We start from the raw sequence: 23,225 nt of genomic DNA on the forward strand, positions 1-23,225 counted from the left end.
CTTTTATGCAATAGGGCCAAGGTTTAATAATCAGAATACCACCCATTTGGTCTAATACGACATGGACTAAACCCATTTGGTTTGGTTGACTTTCACTTGGTCTACAAGCATTTGGTCTACTTCTCACATAATGTAATACTATATGGGCTAAACCCATTTGGTCTACTTAATTTGGTCTAATTTTCTTTTGATCTTCATTACATTTGGATTTGGTCTAATACCACTAGAGACCAATCGCCATTTAGTATAATGCCTACACGGTTTAATTTTTCACCTGGTCTCCATTGATCTAATTATTATTTATGACATAGTCAAATCTAAGTATATAGAGTAAGTGGTTTAAGATCAAGTGAATATTAGACCAAATGGATGCAGGCTTATAGGAAGTTTGACAAGGTCATTAATGGGCTAATTAGACCAAATGCTTAGTAGAGGAAGTAGAATTTGACCATGTGAGATCAGACTAAAAACATAGAGAAGACAAAGGGATCGTTGACCAATCCGCAATTTACCATAGGAGCACGATGCTGAGATTCCTGTCCAGAACAGAACATGATGAGACAGTGGGCCATATATATATATACATGAGGAAAATTAAAAATTGTTTACATGCTCAAGCTATTCATTTTGTTTTCAACATAGATGTCAAAAGGGTACTGATAACGCACATTTCATAAATCATTTACTTACATTTATTTCATTCCTGACGAAGAACTGGAAATACTGCTTGAAACAATGAGATCCAACTCAAAATGGAAAATACTTCTCGAAATGTCGAAATCCAACAGTTCTCAGAACTTAACTGAAACATATACACAACAGTCCATGCAAGGACTACTGACACATTAGGAAATCCTCATACCTCTTACGTAGATAAAAATGGCATGGCATAACACTGTATCAAAGGTGACAATCTTTCTTTTGTTCTTCTTAATGATAATTTCCCCCCCCCCTCCCCCTGTTAAATCCTTATAACCCCACCCATCTGTCCAATTCTATCTGTTGATTCCCCCCCCCCCCCCAAACCCATCACTTTGCAGGCTGAGGATGCAGACTCCACGTCGGGCAGCTGTCTGTCGCTACCGCAACGCACCGTGAGTGACCTGAGCAGCTCCATCACCCAATCACCGTCCTCCCAGGGTAAGAAACAGCGCAGCATCCCATCCAATCAGAAAGAGAGACGATTTAGTCATGGCGGGGAGAATTACGGTCAGTTTTGGCATGTCATTTTATGTTTGGACACACTTCCATCTCCTCCTCTGTTTGAGTTTACCATTTGTGCCTTTTTTATTACCCCCAAAAAAACTATTTCTTGTGAAAATTGGACGTGTACACCTCCAGAAGCACCTTGGCTTGTCAAATGGCATGCAAGCTCTTCTATTTATATATTATTTTCAAATTTTTCTTTATTATTGTTACCCAAATTTTTATGAAAGTTATTTGGGTTTCTTATTGTTTCTTTATTTGCACGCAATGCTTTTGCCAAAAGAGACATGAATCATGAGATTTCTGCTAGGGCTTTGCGCTTGCCCGCCGCAAAGACATTGGCATTATACCCTTTCCCTCTCCCTCTCTTAATGAATATACATGAGTGTGTGCCTTTTGCCTTCCAGAAATTAGATTTATGTAATATACTATTTCTATTTATTAATTTTATAATATATACAAATATCCAATATTATCCCGTCTTTTACAAATATTAACTATAACTTAAATGTACTCCAATATTCAACTAAATATTACCCATGATGAAAATTCATGAGTAGTTATCCACTTTACTAAGCTACACAGTGAAACCTAGTATTATTTGGACACTTCATACAGGTCTTATATTGATATATTTTCTGAATAATTGTGTAAATTAAAGTTCTCATATAATTTGTTCATAATTGCTATTTTTATTGCAACCAAACTAAAGACATATTAATTGTTCTGAAACGTGACTTTCAATGGTACGATGGATCAGTGTTATTCTCTTGATTTAGACAAGATGTGTTTTATTTTGATTTACAACTTCTAGTATTTTAATCAGTGTAAATCACTTTGGATATGTTAATGAAATAATATGAGTTGTATTTCAAATTAAAGGATATTGAAATTTTCTCAAAATGGATAGACAAGGCGTTCCAGGAATCATATTGAACAAATAAGAAATTATTCTTTTGTAATTGATTTTGTTTATAACGTATTTGTTATTATGAACAAATTTTCTGAGAAAAAATATCGACTTTCAAACCTGATTCTCTTTCTGATTTCTATTGTGATTTATATGCAGTTTCCAATTAATACTAGATTACACTTGATATATTTAATTCATGATGTTTATCAGTAAATCTTATTTCATGGAAGCACCCCTTGCAGTATCTCATGTTTCATGTTTGTGCACTTTCATTGGTGAGGAGTACATCATTAGTCAAGTTATATTTCATTGGAAGTTAAACACCATCTAATCCGCCCAGCCAAAGCCAGCCACATTGACCATCGACTGACCGATTTGAGAATATGTTTGGTCAATATTAATACATTTTGGGAAATTATTTGATAATATTAATGATCATATTGAGAGAATCATGATTCATCCACAAATGCGTTCTTCTGGTCTCTTTCCATATATACCTTCATCTTCACCTACCTACTATCTTCTAGTCGTCAGGAAAAGAGGTAATAAAAACCATCGGAAATGCCAGAATTTCTACCATTTTTTTAGAATAAATTATCTCATTCTTTTATAATACTAGTTAACTCTCCATTCGGCAATTTCTATTGTGATGAATGCCTGCCTGTAGTGTCATAGCTATTACTGTGGTAGTATCTTGTCTGGTGCGATTTTTCTAGTCAGTCATTTTGGTCAGCCTGCTTGTCTATTGGGTCTTTTTGTGTTTAGTCCTAACTCCTATCTTTTATTCTGGCTCCTCATGCTTCTTTTTTTCACTTGTGTGAACCATTATTATGGTTGGATATTCATCCACTTTCTTTCTTTATTTCCTTTGCTTTCCTTTCCCTTTTTGTTCCTTTCTTTACTCACTCTCTCTTTAATTTTCCCTTATCTTTTATTTGTTTTTCTTGGCATTCTCTCTTTACTTTCTTACTTTGCTCTGTCTTTCCTTTCCTTTTTTCTTCCTTTCTTTACCCTCTCTTTATTTTTCACTTTTCATTTCCTTTCATTTTCACTCTCTCTTTACTCCAAATCTTTCTGACTTTCCTTCGCTCTCTTTCTCTCTCCTTATTTCCCCTCTTCTTTCTTTTCTTTGCTCTCTCTCTCGCTGTCTTTGCTTCCCCTCTTCTTTCTTTTGCGCTCTCTATCTACTTTCCTTTCAATCTTATTTTCCCTCTTCCCCCTCTTGCATCTATCTTCATAGAAGATATATAGCAACCTGTACTCTATACAGCTCTCATCAAATGTATTCCTCTAATTAGTAATTTTGCCTGCTCTTAATTCTATATAGATAGCTTTTTTCTGGATTCTATATTTTTTCACATGTATTGTTTTGTTTTCATTGTGTATACCTGTGTCTTAACTTGGTTATTGGTGCTGTCATTCTCTGTGACCCGTTTCCTATTATATCTGGACTAAACCTTAGATACATTGAAGAGTTTGGATTATAGAAACAATTAACATTCAAGCATGACTCTAGGTAGATATTCACAAAACCCAACGTAACAAAAACACATGTAATCTTGTCAACATTTGTGAACATTAGAATGTATATAGAATGTATATGCAGTATAATCACTTAGGTAATTTCACATCAAATATACAAATAACCCTTAATTATGACATTTTTTAATAATGCACAAGTCAGCCATAGTTAGGTGTTCCCTGATTAGACAATCACACATTTTGACACTCGTTGCATGGTAGATTTTAGTAAAAGAATATATTGTAAATAAGAATAATATCAACCAAATGAATGCACCCTCTACACTAACGTTAAGATTAGACCTCTAGTGAGTCACAAATGTCAGTTCATAACCTTTTTCTGTACTAAGTCAATTACTTGGTGATATTTTAACAAACAGGAAAATTGTACACATTTTGTATTACATAATATAGGTGTGAATTGTATGGAATGCTGCGATAGGTTCACATATCAAAACCAGAGGGGGAAACAGCGTATTCATGTGATAGATTTTGAAAATATATATCTCAGCCAATTTTTGTCCAAATAAAAGCAACAAATATTGTGGGTAGAGTAAGTGCTGTAGGTATTAAATAGTAATATTTTTTGTTTAAAAAAGATTTTTTTTTTTTTTTTTTTTAAATAAAGTGCCAACCCCCAACAATCCATTGTATATATTTTCAGATTGAACATAGTGTTAATAAATTCAAGTTACCTCAAAAAATTAACATTTTTAAATAGATGAATACAGAGGAATCAAATGCAAAAAAAAAGAGAAAAAGTTTTTTCTGACCATTATATATTTGATTTGATTTTTCCCTTAAACTAGTCATTACAAGGCCAAGTAAGTGTCGATACTATCAACTATTGCTAGAATTATTGCAATTCAGAACTTTCAAATTCCTCCAAATCATTTTAAATTCTGCTGAGTGAACAAGAGCTTTCTTTGTCTAGTGCTCATGCTTAAAAAAAATCAAAATAGAATTTAAAAAAAGAGCATTTATTGTTGAGTTTACAAGATATATTTATGCTTAGTTCTTCTGGTGACTGAAGAACAGCTGTCTTTGTCTAGCATGCTTCACGAAATTCAAAATAGAATAAAAAAGAAAGAGCATTTATTGTTGAGTTTAAGAGTCAAAGTTACAAGATACATTCATGCTTAGTTCTTATCATGACTAGATTTGTACAATTTTGCTGCATGGTTTCACAAATTTGCTGTGAGGGTAAATATAGCTCCATCTATGGCTCCATGTCATCTCAACTCCTGCTGCTCTTTCCTTTGAGATTAAAAAAAAAGAAGAATGAAAACTAACATGCTTACCGCAATCTCATCTTATTTACATATTATTCCAACTGAGGCATGTGCTTTTGAATGTAATACTAAAGTGTGACACTAACTGGGTGCAGGATATGCCCCATCCCTTGACATTTTTCTATAGAAAAGGGGCAAAACCAGACCCCTTTTTTGCAAAAAAAAATTGCAACACCTGCTATGCTCAGCGCCATGCTCTAACATTAACTAGTATTTAAGGTGTTGGCGGTTAAGGTGCTTTGGCAAATGGCAAAACAAAATGCTGAAGAAAAGCAGTGTGGTGCATCATATTATCACCTTCCTTTTCATGGGGATATCATATTCATATAAGCACCTACAGCGACCGTAATTCTCCTATTCAGCTTGGACCTAAATGTGCTCTTTCAGATTACATTGCAGCAGATTGTAACAAAGTCATCATTTTTAGTGCCTTGAACTCATTTTATCATGCAAAGGATATTTAAAATTTTCTTGAGACGCGTGTGGAGCTCAAATGGTGAGTGAAAAAAGAGAGAATTTTCTGCTCTTTACCTACCCTCTGCAATCTATATTTCCTCCTATTGTATCTTACCTCTATCCCTCTCCTTAAAGGACAAGTCCACCCCTACAAAAAGTTGATTTGAATTAAAAGAGAAAAATCCAACAAGCATGACACTGAAAATTTCACCAAAATCGGATGTAAAATAAGAAAGTTATGACATTTTAAAGTTTCGCTTAATTTCACAAAACAGTTATATGTACATTCTGGTCGGGTTGCAAATGAGGAGACTGATGACGTCATCCACTCACTATTTCTTTAATATTTTATTATATGAAATGTGAAATATTAAAAGTTTCTCCTCATTGTCAAGTGAACCAAAGATTAATCCTCCCTGAACATGTGGAATTAGCATTGTTTACTACTATATGGTTCAGTCAAGGTGGTCCTATTGTCAAATCTGTAAAAAGTGAAATATTGTATGATTCAAACAATAAAAAACAAAAGAAATAGTGAGTGAGGTACATCATCGACTGTCTCCTTTGCATGTCACTGAGATTTACATGTCACCATTTTGTGAAAAACTTTTAAATGTTATAGTTTTTTTATTTTACATCCAATTTTGATGAAATTTCAGCATTATGCTAATTTGATTTTTTTTCTATTCTTTCAAATAAACATTTTTGTGGGGTCGACTTGACCTTTTATATTTTCCTTCATTCCTTCATATGCCTCCGCAAATTTTTCTTACTCTCTTCTTTCTCTTTTTGCTCTTTTCCCCCTTTTTTCTGTTCCTTTTTTAATGCATTCCATACTCTGGTGAACTTTCTTTTCTAATTTGTCCTTTCTAGCCCCCCCCCCCCCCCCCATCCCTTCGATTCATTAATCTTATCAGTATACCTTATTCGCTTTTGTAATCATTTTTGTTCTTATCTTTGGTTATGGAATCACAAATTTCTTTTCTTTTTTTTTACAGTAAATATCCATCTTTTCATCTCTTGCACAATCTTGAGATACATTTTTTTTGGGGGGGGCAAGGACTTATTCATAATACAGAATTACTAGTATCCTTTGAACAGTTCTTTTTATCAATTTTTTCTATTTGTAAGAGAATTTTATGGAGTGATGATGTAGTTATGCCTACCCTAGTAATTTTCTGATCATTGAATTTTTTTAAATCTGTCTTCATACTGAGAATCTACTTATCCTATAAATTCTTGTTTTATACAGTATGCTTTTAATACATCGCTGTGTAACATACTTCACAGTATTGAGAGGAACTATGCACATTCAAGGACATTGAATACTACTTGTAACGATGTCAATTTCAAGCGAAGAAATTATTAATGTCTTATTGATTCATCATGCATCATTTGTAATGTAAATGAAGGCTACCCAGCGATACACGTAATACAAGAAACAATACATACCAGAACTATGCATTAAATATAACTGCACTAATATTTTGTACAAGAAGGCAGAAATAAGATTATAAACATAATAAGTAGAAACCACAGAGAATAGTCAGGCGCTCATAATAAAGTGTACATTAGTATTGTTTTATAGTGAATTATAATGCATTACACTGCATTATAATGAATGAGGAACTATGTACGTCTCAGTCATAACTACCTGAAGCATTATGAAAATCAATGATTTTAAACGTCATTTTCTTTACTATTTTCTTGTTTCATTTATGTTTGTGGCTTTCCTTCATTCTTAAGGATGTGATAACTGTTTAGCATGTACTCTTGTAATTTTCTGATGTATATTCTGTTGCTTGTTAATGTTATGATAAGGAGCAAAAAGATTTGATTCATTGAATCAAGAGATATGAGAGGGGGGGTAGTCTAAAAATGATTCAGCCCTAGTCAGTCATATTTTGTGATTCGTTCATAACATGATTCCAATGCATATATCCAAAGTAACTAGATCAATATAAGTAGTATGTATTCTATGAAGTGACATTGGAGAACATTCTATAATTTTTTGTAGTGATGAGATATGTCAATTTATTCAACAACCAGTAATTACAAAATGAATTAACTGCTCAAAAAAAGGAAGCTAGTACTACATAAATATATGATCTCCTTTTTAAACAATTTATGTATTATTATTATATCATTAAGAACAAGTGGGCAGCCAAATCATGAATATGATGATTGGTCGCTGAATACTCTGTCTGTATACTCGCTATGTATATGTCTCATTGTGCCTGAGCTCTTCTAGTCTTGTTTCCAACTTCAATAGCTTGTTTGCTTAAAATGGAGAGTGTTTCATGAAACAGTTTTGTGGGTGATTTTCACTGAATAATCTGCCCTCAACCAATCAAATTTAAGGATTTGCAGTAGCTTATAACAATAGACTGTGAAATCACCGACTGTGGTTTATGAAATGCTCCCCATAGTACCATCAGCATTTATGGATGAAGAACTGTTCTCATATAAGGTAGATGATTCTCAAAATGAAAATACCCATTATTTTACCAACAACAGATGGTGGTTTGATTTCTTCTGAAATAACTTTTTTTTTTCTTTCAGTTTTGATATTCTGTTCACCATTTTTATTTCTTCGATCATCGTGTAAACCAACTACCAAGACAATTTACCTCGGCATTATTTAATTTTCTCATTGTCTTACTTAATGTGTTCTATTTGTTGTTGATTAGCATTGGTATTCGTTAATTGGCAAAGTTGTTTTTAAAGATAACCTTGCTCAGTTTTCTTATTTTTCCCAATAAGGACTTTGTGTGATATGTTTTTATTACAATCAATAGATGTAGCCCATATATGTATGTTTTTAAAGGAGAATGAAACTCTTGGAGCAAGTTAGCTTTTGTGAAAGCAGAAAAATCAAAGAATAAGATCAACAAAAGTTTGAGTAAAATAGGACTAGCAATAGAAGAGTTATGAGCATTTGAATGTCGAGATCACTAATGCTATGGAGATCCTCCCATTGGCAATGCGAGCAAGATCTATGATGTCACATATGAACAACTCTCCCCTTTTGGACACTGAAAATATACCCCAAAACATCTCTTTTTGCTCATTCTAATCATATGACAAACGATTCATCAATGATATAATGTTGTGAAACCTCTGTACTTGTCCTCTCATAAAGAGAACACCTCACCTTGTGATAGACTCTATAAAAGTGAGAATATAAGTGAAATAAGTACTAAAGTAATGAGGGAGTTGTACGTGTGTGACATCACATATCTTGGTCGCATTGCCAATGGGAGGATCTACATGGCATTAGTGATCTCAATATTCAAATGCTCATAACTTTCTTATTATTCATTCAATCTTCCTCAAACTTTCAACAATGTTTCTTTGATTTTTCTCTTTGATATGGATTCAGCTGGTTTCAAGGGTTTCATTCTCCTTTAATGATAAAACTTTTCTATGCTAGCTTTTGCATGTTTAACATTAATTTGTGTGCATGCCCATTGAATAAACAGTTATATATCATTCTGCACATGTGGATGCTCTCAACCATTTAGATAATTGACCCTGAAGAAAAGGAGTAATTGTGATGTATTTACGAATACTGTATTAAAATGAAAATATGTTCTTGTTATGGTCAGAGAGATGATGATCTTTGAATAATTTCAGGGCTAGGTGTGTTTCAGATTTAACCTAATAGAAGCCATCTATCCGTTAAATGATCTAACAGAAAAAAAAGAAGCTTTTTCACAGGTATTTCAAAAAAAAAATTGAAAAAAAACCCAGGTATTTCAAAAAAAAAAAATTAATTAATTATACCTTTTTTGTGCAAGAATACCTGAAATGGTTCTGAAACTAAACAGTGTGTGCATGGCATGCTATATTTTGAATTAGTTACCTTTAAGTTAGGTTATGTGAAAGAAAACACATTTATGCATTATACTGTGTCTTGCTTGTATAAAGTCTAAACGAAAAGTGCTAAATAGTATAATCATTTAAATATAATTAATTCAAAGTAAGCTGAGAATTATTTATGTTATGCATGTTTTCTGATAATTCAGATGATTTATGTAATACTTCCCTTCAACTTTCTTCTCAACATGTCCTCCATCAAACCACAACATACTTACATTCAGTGCCCATTTTGTCACTTTTCCTCACCAATTTTTTAATTGTGATTTGTAACATAGTAATAATTCATAGGAAGACATGTGCATACATGGAGTCAACATATTTATGTAACATTTACTATCATTGAAAATTCCCATGAGATTTTGTGTTAATGTTCTTTATCATCATTCTTAGTCTTCCAATGTGCTGTATAAATATTTCTATCATAGAAAAATCTTCCCTTTCAAATACTGTTTTAGGAATTTTATATTGCTAAGAACATTACGGAATCAAATGTTTGCTGCATTTCAGAAAAAAAGTTCTTACGGTGTACCAATCACCAAAATGAAATTTAATATGTTTGATAGAGTTCTTTATTAATATATTCTTTCAAATTATATATTAATTTTGTTTTTATCTTGAGATATTGCATGATCAGTTATTCCCTTTGGCATAAAATTGACTGATGAATGCTTCACATGCTTATTTGTGCTTGTACCCATAAAGACTCAAGCACAGAAAGGAACTAGGTCCTTTTTTCTTTTCTTCTAAAATTCTGACCAATGGCATGCTGATTGTAATGGTGGCTTAATCCCTTTACACAGTATAAAAATTATTATATAGGTAGTTGGTACATTGTAAAGCAATTATGTTACTTCTCATTATTCCCACTATTAAAGCATGTGGCTCTGTGTGTGTTCTGTAGAAGATATAAAATATCATTGAAATTATGGCATCTCCAACAATTCACAAATTTTAGAAGCTTCATTATTGATTGATAAATCAGATATATTTGAATAGTTAACTTTGATTTCTAAACACATTTCATCTTCTAAATTACTTGGGAGAGGCATTCTGGAGCATGTTTCATGAAGAGTTACAACTATGGTAACTTTGCAGTTATAATAATTACCATGGAAACCTTGACTATGATCGGCTGTTGGGTCCTGTTACCATGGTAGTTGCCATAATGGCAAAGTTACAACAGTTAATGTCCTTTATGAAATGGACCCCTGATCTAGTTCATAACAATCACTCAGATGATTGGTTTAGAATGAAGGCTTTCATTTCTGCGGTGTTTATTTTATTGAATGATCACTTAATCCTAAGAACCCATTAAGAGGCATGTGTGTTGCAGATTAGCATGACAGTAAAGTCAAGGAAGTCACTGTATCAATTATATTCATCATGATTGACGATACTAAACAACAGTTTTCCATTTTCACCTTCTGGATACAGGGCAGCACTCCTACAAACGCCACATTGACAGTAGTCTGAAGGAGAACATGGCCATTCCACATAGAGGGCGCTCTAGTCACGGTGCCATCGGCTCCAAAGATAGCAGCTCCTCACAGTCCAACTCGGGCAATAATCCCAACCAGTCGGATATACCTGACAGAAAACCCAAATCTACGCCAAAGAGCGCCAGCAAACTGCCCACAAAGGTAACGCTGCACATTGGTCACTCTGTAGGTTTCATAACGCATGCACACAAGTTGGGCCCTTGCTGTGCTGACGTCACTCCTCGATGTAAATCCTGAGGGATCAGTCACCCACGGTGTACTCGACACCATGCATTGATAACCGTGTTTCTTTCCCAAAATGATTACAAACCGCATCTCATTTTTGGTTCTACTGACAAGTCCTAATTCTCCCCTCTTTCCTGTACTTAAAATTAATCACTTGGTTCATCATGTGCTTGCTAGGAATTTTTTTTTGACCCACAAGGTATAGTGCGACATGATGAACATTGATGGCATGTATTATAAAACACACAATCTGTATGTATACCTCAATTTACACCACCTAACAAATCCATGTCATATTTCTTACTTATGTACTGAACATTTAGTGTATATGAGAAAGGTAACATTAATGCCCTTCTCATGGATCCAACAAATCCTCATTAATTCATTTTTGCAACGTAAGAAACCCCCTAACGAATTTTATACAAATAGATAACACACAGGACTGGGTGTGTTAGTGGAAATACTGTGCATGCAAGGTTTATTTAGATGGGGGGGGGGGGCAGAGGCAACACATTGAATGAACCAATTAGGGGTGGGCCCAGTGTGCACCAAATGGAGAAAAAAAAGCCTAAATTGCATTTACTTTTTACATATGACAGAGCAAGTGTATTATTTGTTTTATGAAATATGGACACAACAATCATTAGTCGTTAAAAGTTTTTCTAGTACATTTTTACTGGAGTCCTTCGTACTCAGTCATGTTAATGCTACTCTGCCTAAACATGCATTGTCTATTTTTGGTGCGGACGTATTTGCAAGCCAGTGTGATGCACAAAAAAGTTGCATGTCATGTCATGACGAAAACCTCCATTTGAGAACACTATACCCCTGTTTCCCTCTTCATCAATTCTCTTCTCCAAGTACGACAAACCTTAACTGCCCCCAAGCAAGCAATTTAAGTATCACAACACCTGTTTCTTGACCTCGGTCCGAAGATAACACAACAGCCCGGCATATACAGTCACAGCAGGGGGCCACACACGATGGGATGCATGCGCAGCGCTGAGCGCGGTCCCTGCAAAGCATGCCGTCATTTTTATTCGCTTACTTTCCTTATTTCGAGGTCGATTTTCTTCGTTCGAAATTGAAAATGGACTAACATTGGATTTCTGAATACAATATGCCTTTGAAAACGTGATTAAATATCGAATACAATAATTTCATTCCGAAGGTCCTACTACAGGCAGAGAAGTCTTACATAATAGCACAGCTGTTGTTTATCATTTCGTCCTTGGCTCAACGCTCATATACAGGCCTGTGGTGGTGAAATTGAGACAGCAGGGATTACCTGGCCAAGCAGGGTTGATCAGGGCTTGGAAATGATTTTTGGGATTTCCAAACGTAAAATGGGGTATAAAACCGCAGTTTGCAATCTGAACTGCGGTCTTTCTCCAAACGGGGGTTTGACGTAATGTGACGCAATTTGGCCAATCGCGATGCTTGAAATAATACACATATTTTATTGTTGTTATATTTGTTTAGACTCAAGCTGCTATGAGTAGGAGAAACACATATGTTGCAGGTGAGAGGGATTTCGCTGGGTCAAGTAGAACCAACGGTAGCAGTGAAAGGTAAGGAACCCTTAGACAATCATTTTCTATCTAACAGACATCACTGGACGTAGGGTTTTAGTGTATTCATGTACTAAAATGATGATCATGATAAGTGTAGTTTTCACAGGATTCACAAATGTTTTGCGAAGGTGAAAAGTTACTATAAGTATAAGTCAACAGTCGCGTTACATGTGGCAAAAGTCTGCCTAACGTGTGCATAGAAGCTTGGTCAATTTCCAGCCGAAGTACTTTTTTGTTTGGTGCAAATTTTATATTATTAATGGTACACACGACATTCATACTAACTGCGCAAGGCTTGTTTTAGGACTTAAATGTCATGACGAATTCAGAGAAAATCTGCAAATTTAAAGTTTGACTTTTGCACCTTTCGCAAAATGTTATGTTTCCTGTGAAAACCGCACTTGAAGCGGTTGCAGTGAGGATTTTATGGCATCCTTCACTGAAGGGATTATCAAACCCATAAAGAATACTACTCTTCATGAATAGATGTTTATCAATACCAATCCTAAAGTCATGTCATACATAAACAAATTGTCACAGTTGATACCCAACATGGGGAGTGATTCATGAAAATTTTTGTCCGTGATTTTCACTTCCTAATTTGCTCTCTGCCACCCAAATTCAAGGATTTGCAGTAGCTTGTAATAAAAGGTGAAAATCATTTTTTTTTTTCATAACATACCCCCCTTGTATTTGTATTTTTTATGGGATGGACAGAGCCAAAGAATCAGCATTATATTGGGTAATGACTGCAACAATACTGGGCAAGAATCTATCCATTTTGGCTAGATACTGACTAAAAAAGGTGCCATCTTAAGTTGAGGTTTGAAAAAGATTGCCTAAATGCATACCCACAATGCAACTATCTCTTAACTATCTTTGAAAGAACAGAATATGAATGAATTACTAGGATTGCGCCTTAGATAGGGCATAGACGAGATTATACACCGCTATCTTTAGTAATACATCAGAGCAATAGAAATCTTCTTTAGTTCCATACCATAATGCCAAGAAAACTTATTTTCACTTGTTAGCCAGTGTCTTATCTGTCTTTAATTGTAAAGCCATAGTCTGCTCCAATCTAACTGCTGAAATTTTGAAAAATGCTCCAAAGTATTATGCTAGCCTTTTTACTTAAACCATCCAAACTAATACTACAAGAATTTGTCCATCTTAAGTAATGATTAAAGAAGAGTTTTGCAAGGAACAGCTGCATCACAAGATTCTGTATTTTTAATATTTGTATGGAATTTCTTAGGTTAGGATTCAATACAAAGTTTTGTGTTACACACCGCTAAGGCTTCAGGACAATCCCAATGGCCATAAGATGTGCTTAGCATTCACGTGGACCCTGTTTCACGAACTTTGTTATCAATGGCAAGTCATGCACTGCTGAAATCCTGTCATTTGATTGGCTGAGGGCAGATCTGACATCGAAATGTTGCATTTGCCATTGGTGACAAGTTTTATGAAATGTGAGCCCGTTAGCTGCTCCACGTCACGCAAGGCTCCACGAAAGTTGTTCACTGTGCCGTATTTAAAGGGTGGTCTTCTGAGTGCAGCCACACCGACTATATTCTATGATCACATTCCACCCTGTAATCCAAGTTATAATTTTCCACCGCTCTATGAGTTCAGTCATTTATTTATTTATTTTCTGTATTGTCTTTCCCTGACTCATTTGTGTCCTTGGATCCTACACCTGTACATATATTGTAATCACTATGGGGTCTATTACAGAGAGAATTGTTCTTAGTTGCAATTCAGAAAATCAAAGGCAAGTCCAAGATGTGTACATCTGATTGGATGAAAATTGATTTGCGCTTGATTATTTGAGTTGTGTTTGATTGCAAGTCTCTCGGCAATATACCCCTGAAAGCCCTGTATTAAGAAGTGGATATATTTGTTTTAAGTGTTGGTTCCCAATAGTTTTGATTCCATGTTCTATCAATTGCACGGCATAAAATTTTATGCTAATATATTGTAAGACGATTTCGATAGTTCAGGATTAGAAAACAATGCTTTTGATCATGCACTGAATGACCAGTTTTCAAGGAAACGGCGATTGATGACTTTGCCCACGTCTGAATTTTTGATAGTGTCTGTAAACCGAGAGAGACCTATCTTGTTATTATCCACTTTATCTTCCGAATTAGACATTGAAAGTGAGATGCGCCCTCTGAACATTGGGGCCTTGAATTACAGTGATGATTGATTTTACGTTTCTAGGTCGACAAGACACCAGAAATCCTCCTCAACGTCCAGTCATCCCGTCAAAGGGGCAATCCTCCCGCCCATTGACGACCCCAGTAATCGGCCCAGGTGAGCCCGTCCAACCCAGTAACCAATCTCTTTGGTTTCATCTAGAGCTGCCTTCTCAAAAAAAAAAAAAAATGTCTCCTGCTTTAACCTCTGTGGCCCTGTCTTTTACCCTAGTTGTACTCCCTTTTTTAGATCGTCGTAAGGGGGCATGTTTTGGAATAACCCCCCCCCCCCTCCAGTTTTAAAACAAAATCCCAAATTCTAACTCTCATCCAATCATGTTGATGGGGTTGATGAAAAGTAATTCACTCCTCAACCTCGCTTTTTTTTCTAAACTGCCCCCAAACCCTGAAATGGTATTTATATCTCAATATTCCTTCCAATTTGGTCAATTTATAAGGAAATTATATCTACCAAAGTAAATCTTGGGAATTTTGAAGACTTGCTACCAAAATACATCTCAGGAATTTTTAAAGACTTTTAGGGAGGCCTTTGTTTCGCTGGTCCGAGTCTATTTCATGAATCTTTTTATTTTTAGTTTCTTGTTGTGTTTTGATGTTTGTGTGATACGATTGTGAGAACCTGTGTCCTTCCTTTCCCCCATTTCTGTTTGTTTTCCTCACCCTTATACACCCTTGGCTGCACTTGACTAAACCACATGTCTTAATACCATGCTCATGCCACAGTCACACCAACGGGACAGACTCCAAACAGACCAATGTTTTGTCATCGGGTGTGACGTAGTAGACTTGGTTTGTCTGGAGTTGTTTTGCCGGTGTGACTGCAGCCTCAGAAACTACACCGGGGCTCCGTCTTACAAAGATTTGCTATTGATCCGATCAATCGCGACTATGGGAAGCCAGCAACGTCAACATCCAAAATGTAATTTTGTTCAGAATTTTTCTAGATGTGATGTATATTCGTACATCCATTGTTCTCTTGAAGATTCGGTGTGATTTTTTTTGTTTACTAAGGAGATTGTGCAGATTTCCTATAGAAAAAATTATGGAATGGTTGGATTTCCATACAGTTGGGATTGAGTGGATCAATCGTAACTCTTTCTGAGACGTGGCCCGGGTGGTGTTGTTTAAAGAGTTTTGCATCACTTCAAAGTTGTACTTAACTCATTACTGCATTTGTCAGATAGTAAGCAGGGGTCATTCCTGTCGGCGTAGTCGTCAGTAAGATTATGCTTTAACCCGTTTGAGATGGGCCTGTATGGCTGGACTCTATGAAAGTCATGCGTTATAACAAATTGATTCAGTCTCCATCAGGTTAGATAGCACTTGTGCATTAGCATTTGAGATTGTTTGATTTGCAAGTTCATGAGTGGACTGATACAAGTAATTCATAAGAACCTGCTTTGTGTTCATGATATACAAATGCAGTGGACTGTACCAATGCTATTATACTATTATGATGTACTTACATATCAGTAGTCCACTGGTGAATGTGTAGATCGAAACGTCCCTGTCAACTCTTTATGAACAGTCCCCGGTGCATGTTATACAAACTTGTATGACAAGTCACTGGTGACTATACAAGTGACTTTTAAAAAAATATGAAAAGAAATTGTAAAGAATCAAATGATAGTCTAAGAAAAATACCACTGTAATCGTAACAAATTCTCCTTCGGACGATTAACATCAAATTAGTAAATAAAGAGGCTTTAATAGGAGGAAATAATAATTGATCATTGATGACTATCTGGTAGTGTGCGGCTCCTGTGCATGATCTGACCGATGCGGTGATGCATTTCGTACTGCACACAACTGGGAATTTAATTTGTGGGTTTTTAATCACACTTGATAATCTTTTCGAAACACCACCTACATTTGTTTGATCTTCTCTCACCTCATCCAAATTTACTTCGTTTTTACATAATTCCTAATAATCATAGTGATCACAATTACCACTGTATTGATATGTTACTTTGTACGAGCAGGATATCTTCATTTGTGGAGAACAAATTTGACTAGGTCGCAAAAGTATTTCTGGAAATACAATAAAGTTTGATAAGTTTAGTCAAGTCAATGATTTCTTACTAGCATTGACCAGGGAGCCCTGATGCATCTAGAGAGTTGTATTTAATCTTCTCTCTAGATGCAACTTGCCCCAGGTGTATGTAATCTCTGAAGGCCATCGCACACCTTACGACTGGTTCACGATCCGATTTTGGAACAAATTGCATTTTGCTCATTTTCTGAAAATGTGAATGAAATTATTTGAGGTTCAAATTAACTGGAAGAATACTAATATAACAATTTTTGATGATTACAAGCCTTTTTTTTTGGAGCAAAGGCCAAATTAGTGTCAAATTTTAGCCAATCATATGATTGCTGTGACGTTATAACGACTAGATATTGAATTTGCCCTTTTTTTAATAAGGATGATAGCGTAGTCACAGATTTTAACATAGATATTCATATGATGATTTCAAACATTACACCCTAAGATATTCCATGTCTCAATATGATCATCACATTCTACTACGTTTTATTCTAATATCAGGTCACAGACCAATTGTAAGGTGTCTGTTTTGCACATGTTCTTATGTTTTTTGAATTCATCATCTCCTTTCATTTGCTCTTAACATCATGTTAGTATTTGTTACAGTATAAAGAATTACTTTAAAAAAGGTGTATTAATCATTCTTAGGTAAAATGTGTATATTTTCCTAGTTTAACAGTGCGCTTCTATATTGACCTTCATTCATATGCTCCATTAGATACCTGATTTTTTAGTGGTTTTGCTGAAAATCACATTATCACAGCAAGGTGTTGATGATTATTTATGGTATTTTTCTCATTCTCTTAAAGCTTGCCCATGTGTGACTCTTTATCTTTTACCTCTGCAATTCAGTGTTCTAATCAAATATATGTATTCTGTAATTGTTTGTTTGTAGTATTGTACAATTAAGGTGCTTTTACACTCACTGGATCAGATAGAAATTGCTTGTTATGTTTATTATAATAACTAGTTCAAAATAACGCAATAATTATTTTTTACAGTCGTACATTCCCCTAATCAGAAAATATTCTTATATTCCTAGAGCAAATGATGCAAATTCTTGTTTCTCATAATTTGATTTAATTAACACTGCAAATACGTCTGCTACCTTTAAAAAAAAAACATGCCAAAGTTGTTATAATTTTGAAAATTACTATCTTGGAAGTATTTTCTGCTTGGGGGATATGTTTCACAAAGATTCAAGTATGACTTAGAGTCGCACTTAAATGTCTAGTTGCGCGTGGTATTAAAGGCATAACCGCACTGGTCAAATCATGTCAAGAGGACACGCACTACTGTGTATTGATCAATAAGATTGCACGTTGCATATCATATACGCATCAGCATTTAAGTGAGACTCTAAGTCATACTTAAATCTTTGTGAAACACCCCCCTGATGTGAAATTCCTGATCAGAAAATATCAGGTAATTTTCTGGTCGGGTGGTTGTGAAAGTAGTCTTCTTCTGGTATCAAAGTTAATACAGTATGTATCATCACAATGTTGGTCCAATTGAGATTCATTTGGTGTTTCGTATAAACATTGTATTTCTGCTTTCTCCTCTAATAATATATATATGACTTAAATATAACAAAATAATATAATCTACCAATAACAATGTCAACAATTTGTGTGCCATTTGTTTTATATTGAATGCCTTGAAATTAAGCTATGCCATTTTAGCACTTTTTCGTTCGTAGCTGAGCCTTGTAAGAAAAAAAAAATTAATGGGGATAAAACTAAGATACTATTCCTCGCCCCCCCCCCCTCCATTTAGATTTGCAAATCACCCTTTTCAAGTACCCTAATATAACATGCATGCTTTAAGTCTGTATGAAATGTTTTCATACATGTATCTTCTTTGAGCAGATTTTTTTCAATAAATTAATTATTAATCAGTTTTAAATTCAATTTCTTTCTTTTTTTTCTTCGATTCAGACATTGATTTCTTTATGGCCCATATTCTCAAAAAAGGTTTCAATTGTGTACCATGGAACAAAACCATGGATTTTGGTACATATTAACAATTACTTCATCAAGAACACTAAGAAAGGTCGAATTACAAATTTGCACTTTTGGCAAAGAGTGCTTCATTGATGTGTGATAATACAAGAAATCTGCATAGTATATTTTTTTTTACAGAAGTACAATTGAAACCTCTTGAGAATACAGGCAAATATGTTGCTTTTATACAGAATTCTGATTTTTATCTTGCTTCTGGATTCCATTTTCTCTTTGTCCTTCATAATTTGTTAGATTTTTTTCTCTGTTTGTTGCTCTATTAATTGAGGATTTATTTAATAGGGAATGTTATTCTCTTTCTAAAAATAATCAAAATTTAAACGTTTTCATTTTTGTGCTTCCCTCTACAGTACTGCACCCAACAAGAGACACCAAATAGGTGGTTCACCCAGTGTGAGGGGGCCACCGGTCCAAGGTACTAATCTTCATAGAGGTACCGTCAACCGAGCTACCTTCCACGGTGCACCGGGTCGCCGATCCATGTTCAACGGGCCCGCAGCGGCCCAGGGCAGTGCCCAGGACACGTCTACCATGAACAGGGGCGGTCCACATAACATCTCCTTATTCAGCAAGTTTGCTTCCAAGTTTAGCAGAAGGTGGGTAGAAGTGATGTACACGCATATGCATTACTAAGAGGTCAAGTCCACCCAAAAAAAATGTTGATTTGAATAAATAAAGAAAAATTAAACTAGCATCATGCTGGATGTTAACTGCTCAATGAAGAAATTTGAGGCACTTTTAGGATTTTTCTTCATCAGGTTTAAACTCCTGATTGCTAATTGCAAATTGCTAATAGAAGAAATTGCATTTCATGAGAAGTTGATGTTTGACTTCAATATGTGAAATCCCTGACGAGGTTAGAAATTCCAGACATGAAGACAGCTATTTTTCCCAAATAATTACTTCCCATTTTCATTTAGACATACATCAATTGAAATTGCATTGTACCAATGACATGGAAGAGGGCAGGGTATTATAGCAATTTCTGGTAGTATGGTATGAAAAAATGTATTGATAAGACTTTTTTATTTATATTTTGTCATTTTAGGTCACTAGTAGTTGATCAACCTCCTACAGAGTTCGTGAAGCCAAGATCACTGCGGTTTACCTTCAGTATGAAGACAACAAGCTCAAAAGAGCCGGACTCCATCATCGGCGAGATCCGCCGGGTGCTGGAATCCAACGGCGTGGACTTTGAACAGCGCGAACGCTATCTATTGTTTTGTGTACACGGCGATGGGCGGGGAGACAACCTCATCCAGTGGGAGATGGAGGTGTGCAAACTCCCGCGCCTCTCGCTCAACGGGGTGCGCTTCAAACGGATATCGGGCACCTCCATGGCCTTCAAGAACATTGCCTCAAAGATCTCCAATGAACTGTGCTTGTGAAGTGATGCCGGAACCATTCAGCAACATGACAGCTGCGACGAGATTCAAGTCCATCTGGGTTAGGTAGCGAGCTCCGCGCCTGGCACGTGCCCTAGCAAAGCACGTGTCAGCGGCTGCTACTACCACTATCTATGTCCTCCACACTTTCATACCGTCTGCTTTGTATGTGAACGAGATGCATTCGTTTTGATGTATCGTGACATCACCATCACATCACGTGACGTCGTCAATCCTTGAAGCATCTTTTTGTCATCTGTGAAGATGCTCCTAGAACTGCACTCTTTAGTATGCACGTTTGTAATGTAGCAATACAGACCTGATTGCACATCACCGTCACCACCTGATTCTAATACCTAGTAGATGTTGTGTAAGAAGTCCACTCTGATCCTTGATGTTCTGCATGACTCAAACCTTCACCAACTCACAGACTGCTTCTCTAAAACCTGACAGAGTTGCGGTTTGTCTTTGACTCATCAAAAGATTGAAGCAGCTCAGTCAAACCTGGTGTCCAACCTCGGATACTGTTCTTTGTGTTGAATAAGATCTTCATGCATATTGTAACATGGAAGGTGCAATCTGCCATCATATGTTGATTATTCTCTGTGACCATGTCCCTTTCTTTACAAGTAGGATGTGTGATGTGGGTAATTGGCAAGCAGGGTATACAACCTTCTTTCAGGATCTGTTGTGCATAGTATATGTTATCTTAGTCATCTCTTCATTTAAACCCACTGCCTCGCCGTAGCTGCATGCTACATATAAAGCAGACCTTTGCTCGTCATGAGAGCTAGCAGAAAGGACCATCGGGATTGGCCGTTTGCTGCGTGTGCTCCGGATCGTGACGATGAGACTGTCATCGAAGACCCAGCTGATTGGTTCCACATAACATTATTCGCTTTACGTTTTACCAGAACGGGATAGAGCGTCTTAACTGCCAAAAGAGGGAGCCCTTGTGTTTGATGATGTGATCATCAAGCCAGGGAAGATTGGAAGTACCTTGGCTATAAGTGCCATTTAGTAGCCATCGGTACAGGAGAATGGATCAATGGAAATGGAATTGTTTTTAAAAAGTAATTCAAGTGATATATGACTTATAACTAAGAGTGTTTCTGCATCACTTTATTTTTTTGTCTTTTTTTCAAGCAAAGTGATGCGGAACAGAAAAGCTAATTTATGTGAATATTGGTAATTAATAGTATGAAACCTTACCTATAGATTTATAGTACGTTTCATTCGGAGTAAACTAAAGATAGGGTTTTGCCATTGAAACTTGGAAAAACTCAACTCACAGAGATTTAATGTGTGCATAATAATGAGTACCGTGGGTCATACAATAATAGTGCACAATAACATTCAGTATTTCACCCGAAAGGAAAACTACTAACTGTTGTAAAAAAAAAGTTATATGAAAAAAAATAACAAAGTCATCAAATACACATTTTATTGCTACTTTGTGGATGTATGTTACTTTTGTAATTTTGATAGACTTGGCAATGGTATGCTCTATAGCACTTACTTTCCAATAATAGATACCAGTAATTCGGGCCTCATATTCTTTTTATATTAGTCTATTCAGCCTAATACTCGGCTCTTTTTGAGCTCCAATGGATTTGTGCAGACTAATTAGGTCAAGATTCTTTTATAATAGAACAGTTTGATAGGTCACACGTATAAAGATTATGCCATTTTTAAATCTTTGTTTACGGCCATGGGCATAAAGGAGGTTTAACCATGAAAGACAGATTTTTCATCTCTATTTTCAAAATTGAACCACAATTTTAATTCTTTTCATGTATCAATCTAACTCACGAGTGGTAGCAAGCCATTTGTATTTCCTTTTCAATAACCTACTGACGTATTGCCCTTAATTTATATCGTCCCCTCGCTTTATTACAAGTCAGTTTCTTATTGATTTGCAAATATTTTTCTTTTTCTTAGGTTGTTTATTTTTACACAATTCTTTGACATTTTAGCTACTTTGGTTGGTATATTTATGATTATCAGGTTGATGTGACCAAAACAAAGTTTTGATGTCCCTCAGAAATGATGAATTATAGGGAAAAGGGTATGTGGGTTAGATATTTTACGAAAAACGAAAGTTCTTGATGATTTGATAGCGCTATCTGGGCTGTGTAACATGGAGCTTAGTAAACGACCGTGGTGCTGATTATAACAAGCAATCATACACAATAGTCAATGTGATCAATTGTAGATCACCCCTAAAATCAGTCGCTAAGCTCTGTGTTGAAGGTCCAGGGGGGTGTTTCACAAAGAGCTCACCGAGACTTTGAGTTGTGCTTGAAACATGAACGCGCACTTGTTATTTAACATGTAATCTGACTGATGCATACACGACATGCGCATGATCTGACCAATGTGGTGATGCGTTGTATTCCGCACGCAGCTGACATTTAAGTGCGACTAGTAAGTCGCGCTTACATAATTGTGAAACACCCCCCTGATCTTTTTTCGGTGTTTCAAGCTCATGTGCAAATGAAGGGGAAAAATGGATGAATGGGAAAGAACGCGTGTTGAACCTCCTTTGTGTAATATGGCTATTCACTGAGTAATGCTACAGTCACACTGATGCAAGGGACTCCAAACCGACCAATCACATGCCATCTACAATAAGGTGAAAGCTTTGATCGTTCTGGATTCGGGTTGTCGATGTGACTGTAACCTAGGTTAGGGGTTTGTAACTGCTTCAAAGTTTGCCAAACACTTCAGCGTGTGAAACGAGCCATGTCAGAACCAGGGGAGCATTTCATGAAACAAATAGTTGGTGATTTTTAAGGACAGGTGTTATAAGCTACTGAAATCCTTGCATCTGATTGGCTCATAACAAATTAGTCAGTGAAATTCAATGATAAGATGCTTCATGAAAGTCTCCCCTGCCTTACCCCCCTTGGATGCCTTGGGGTTGTCAAGCCTGCGGGGCCTGTTTCATAAAACTTGTTACAACAATGTACAATAAAC

The 23,225-nt window shown here is 35.8% G+C and overlaps 1 protein-coding gene across 4 annotated transcripts in view; it reads left to right on the forward strand.

Moving 5' to 3' along the window:
• The window catches only part of LOC129264431 (MAP/microtubule affinity-regulating kinase 3-like), a 36,441-nt gene extending 13,693 nt beyond the window's left edge, over positions 1-22,748 (forward strand). Inside the window, exons 6-12 of one of the 4 annotated variants that reach the window (XM_054902310.2) lie at positions 1,041-1,140; positions 2,647-2,661; positions 10,705-10,910; positions 12,477-12,565; positions 14,798-14,890; positions 19,212-19,457; positions 19,910-22,748. In XM_054902310.2, the coding sequence (XP_054758285.2) occupies positions 1,041-1,140; positions 2,647-2,661; positions 10,705-10,910; positions 12,477-12,565; positions 14,798-14,890; positions 19,212-19,457; positions 19,910-20,249 (1,089 nt within the window). In that variant the 3' untranslated portion in view covers positions 20,250-22,748. Of the gene's footprint in view, positions 1-1,040; positions 1,210-2,646; positions 2,662-10,704; positions 10,911-12,476; positions 12,566-14,797; positions 14,891-19,211; positions 19,458-19,909 lie in introns of all 4 variants that reach the window. The other 3 variants (XM_064102612.1, XM_064102613.1, XM_064102614.1) reach the window with 3 other exon arrangements.
• The last annotated feature ends 477 nt before the right edge of the window (positions 22,749-23,225 follow it).

The sequence above is a fragment of the Lytechinus pictus genome, chromosome 7, assembly GCF_037042905.1.
Source record: "Lytechinus pictus isolate F3 Inbred chromosome 7, Lp3.0, whole genome shotgun sequence".
Lineage (NCBI taxonomy): Eukaryota > Metazoa > Echinodermata > Echinoidea > Temnopleuroida > Toxopneustidae > Lytechinus > Lytechinus pictus.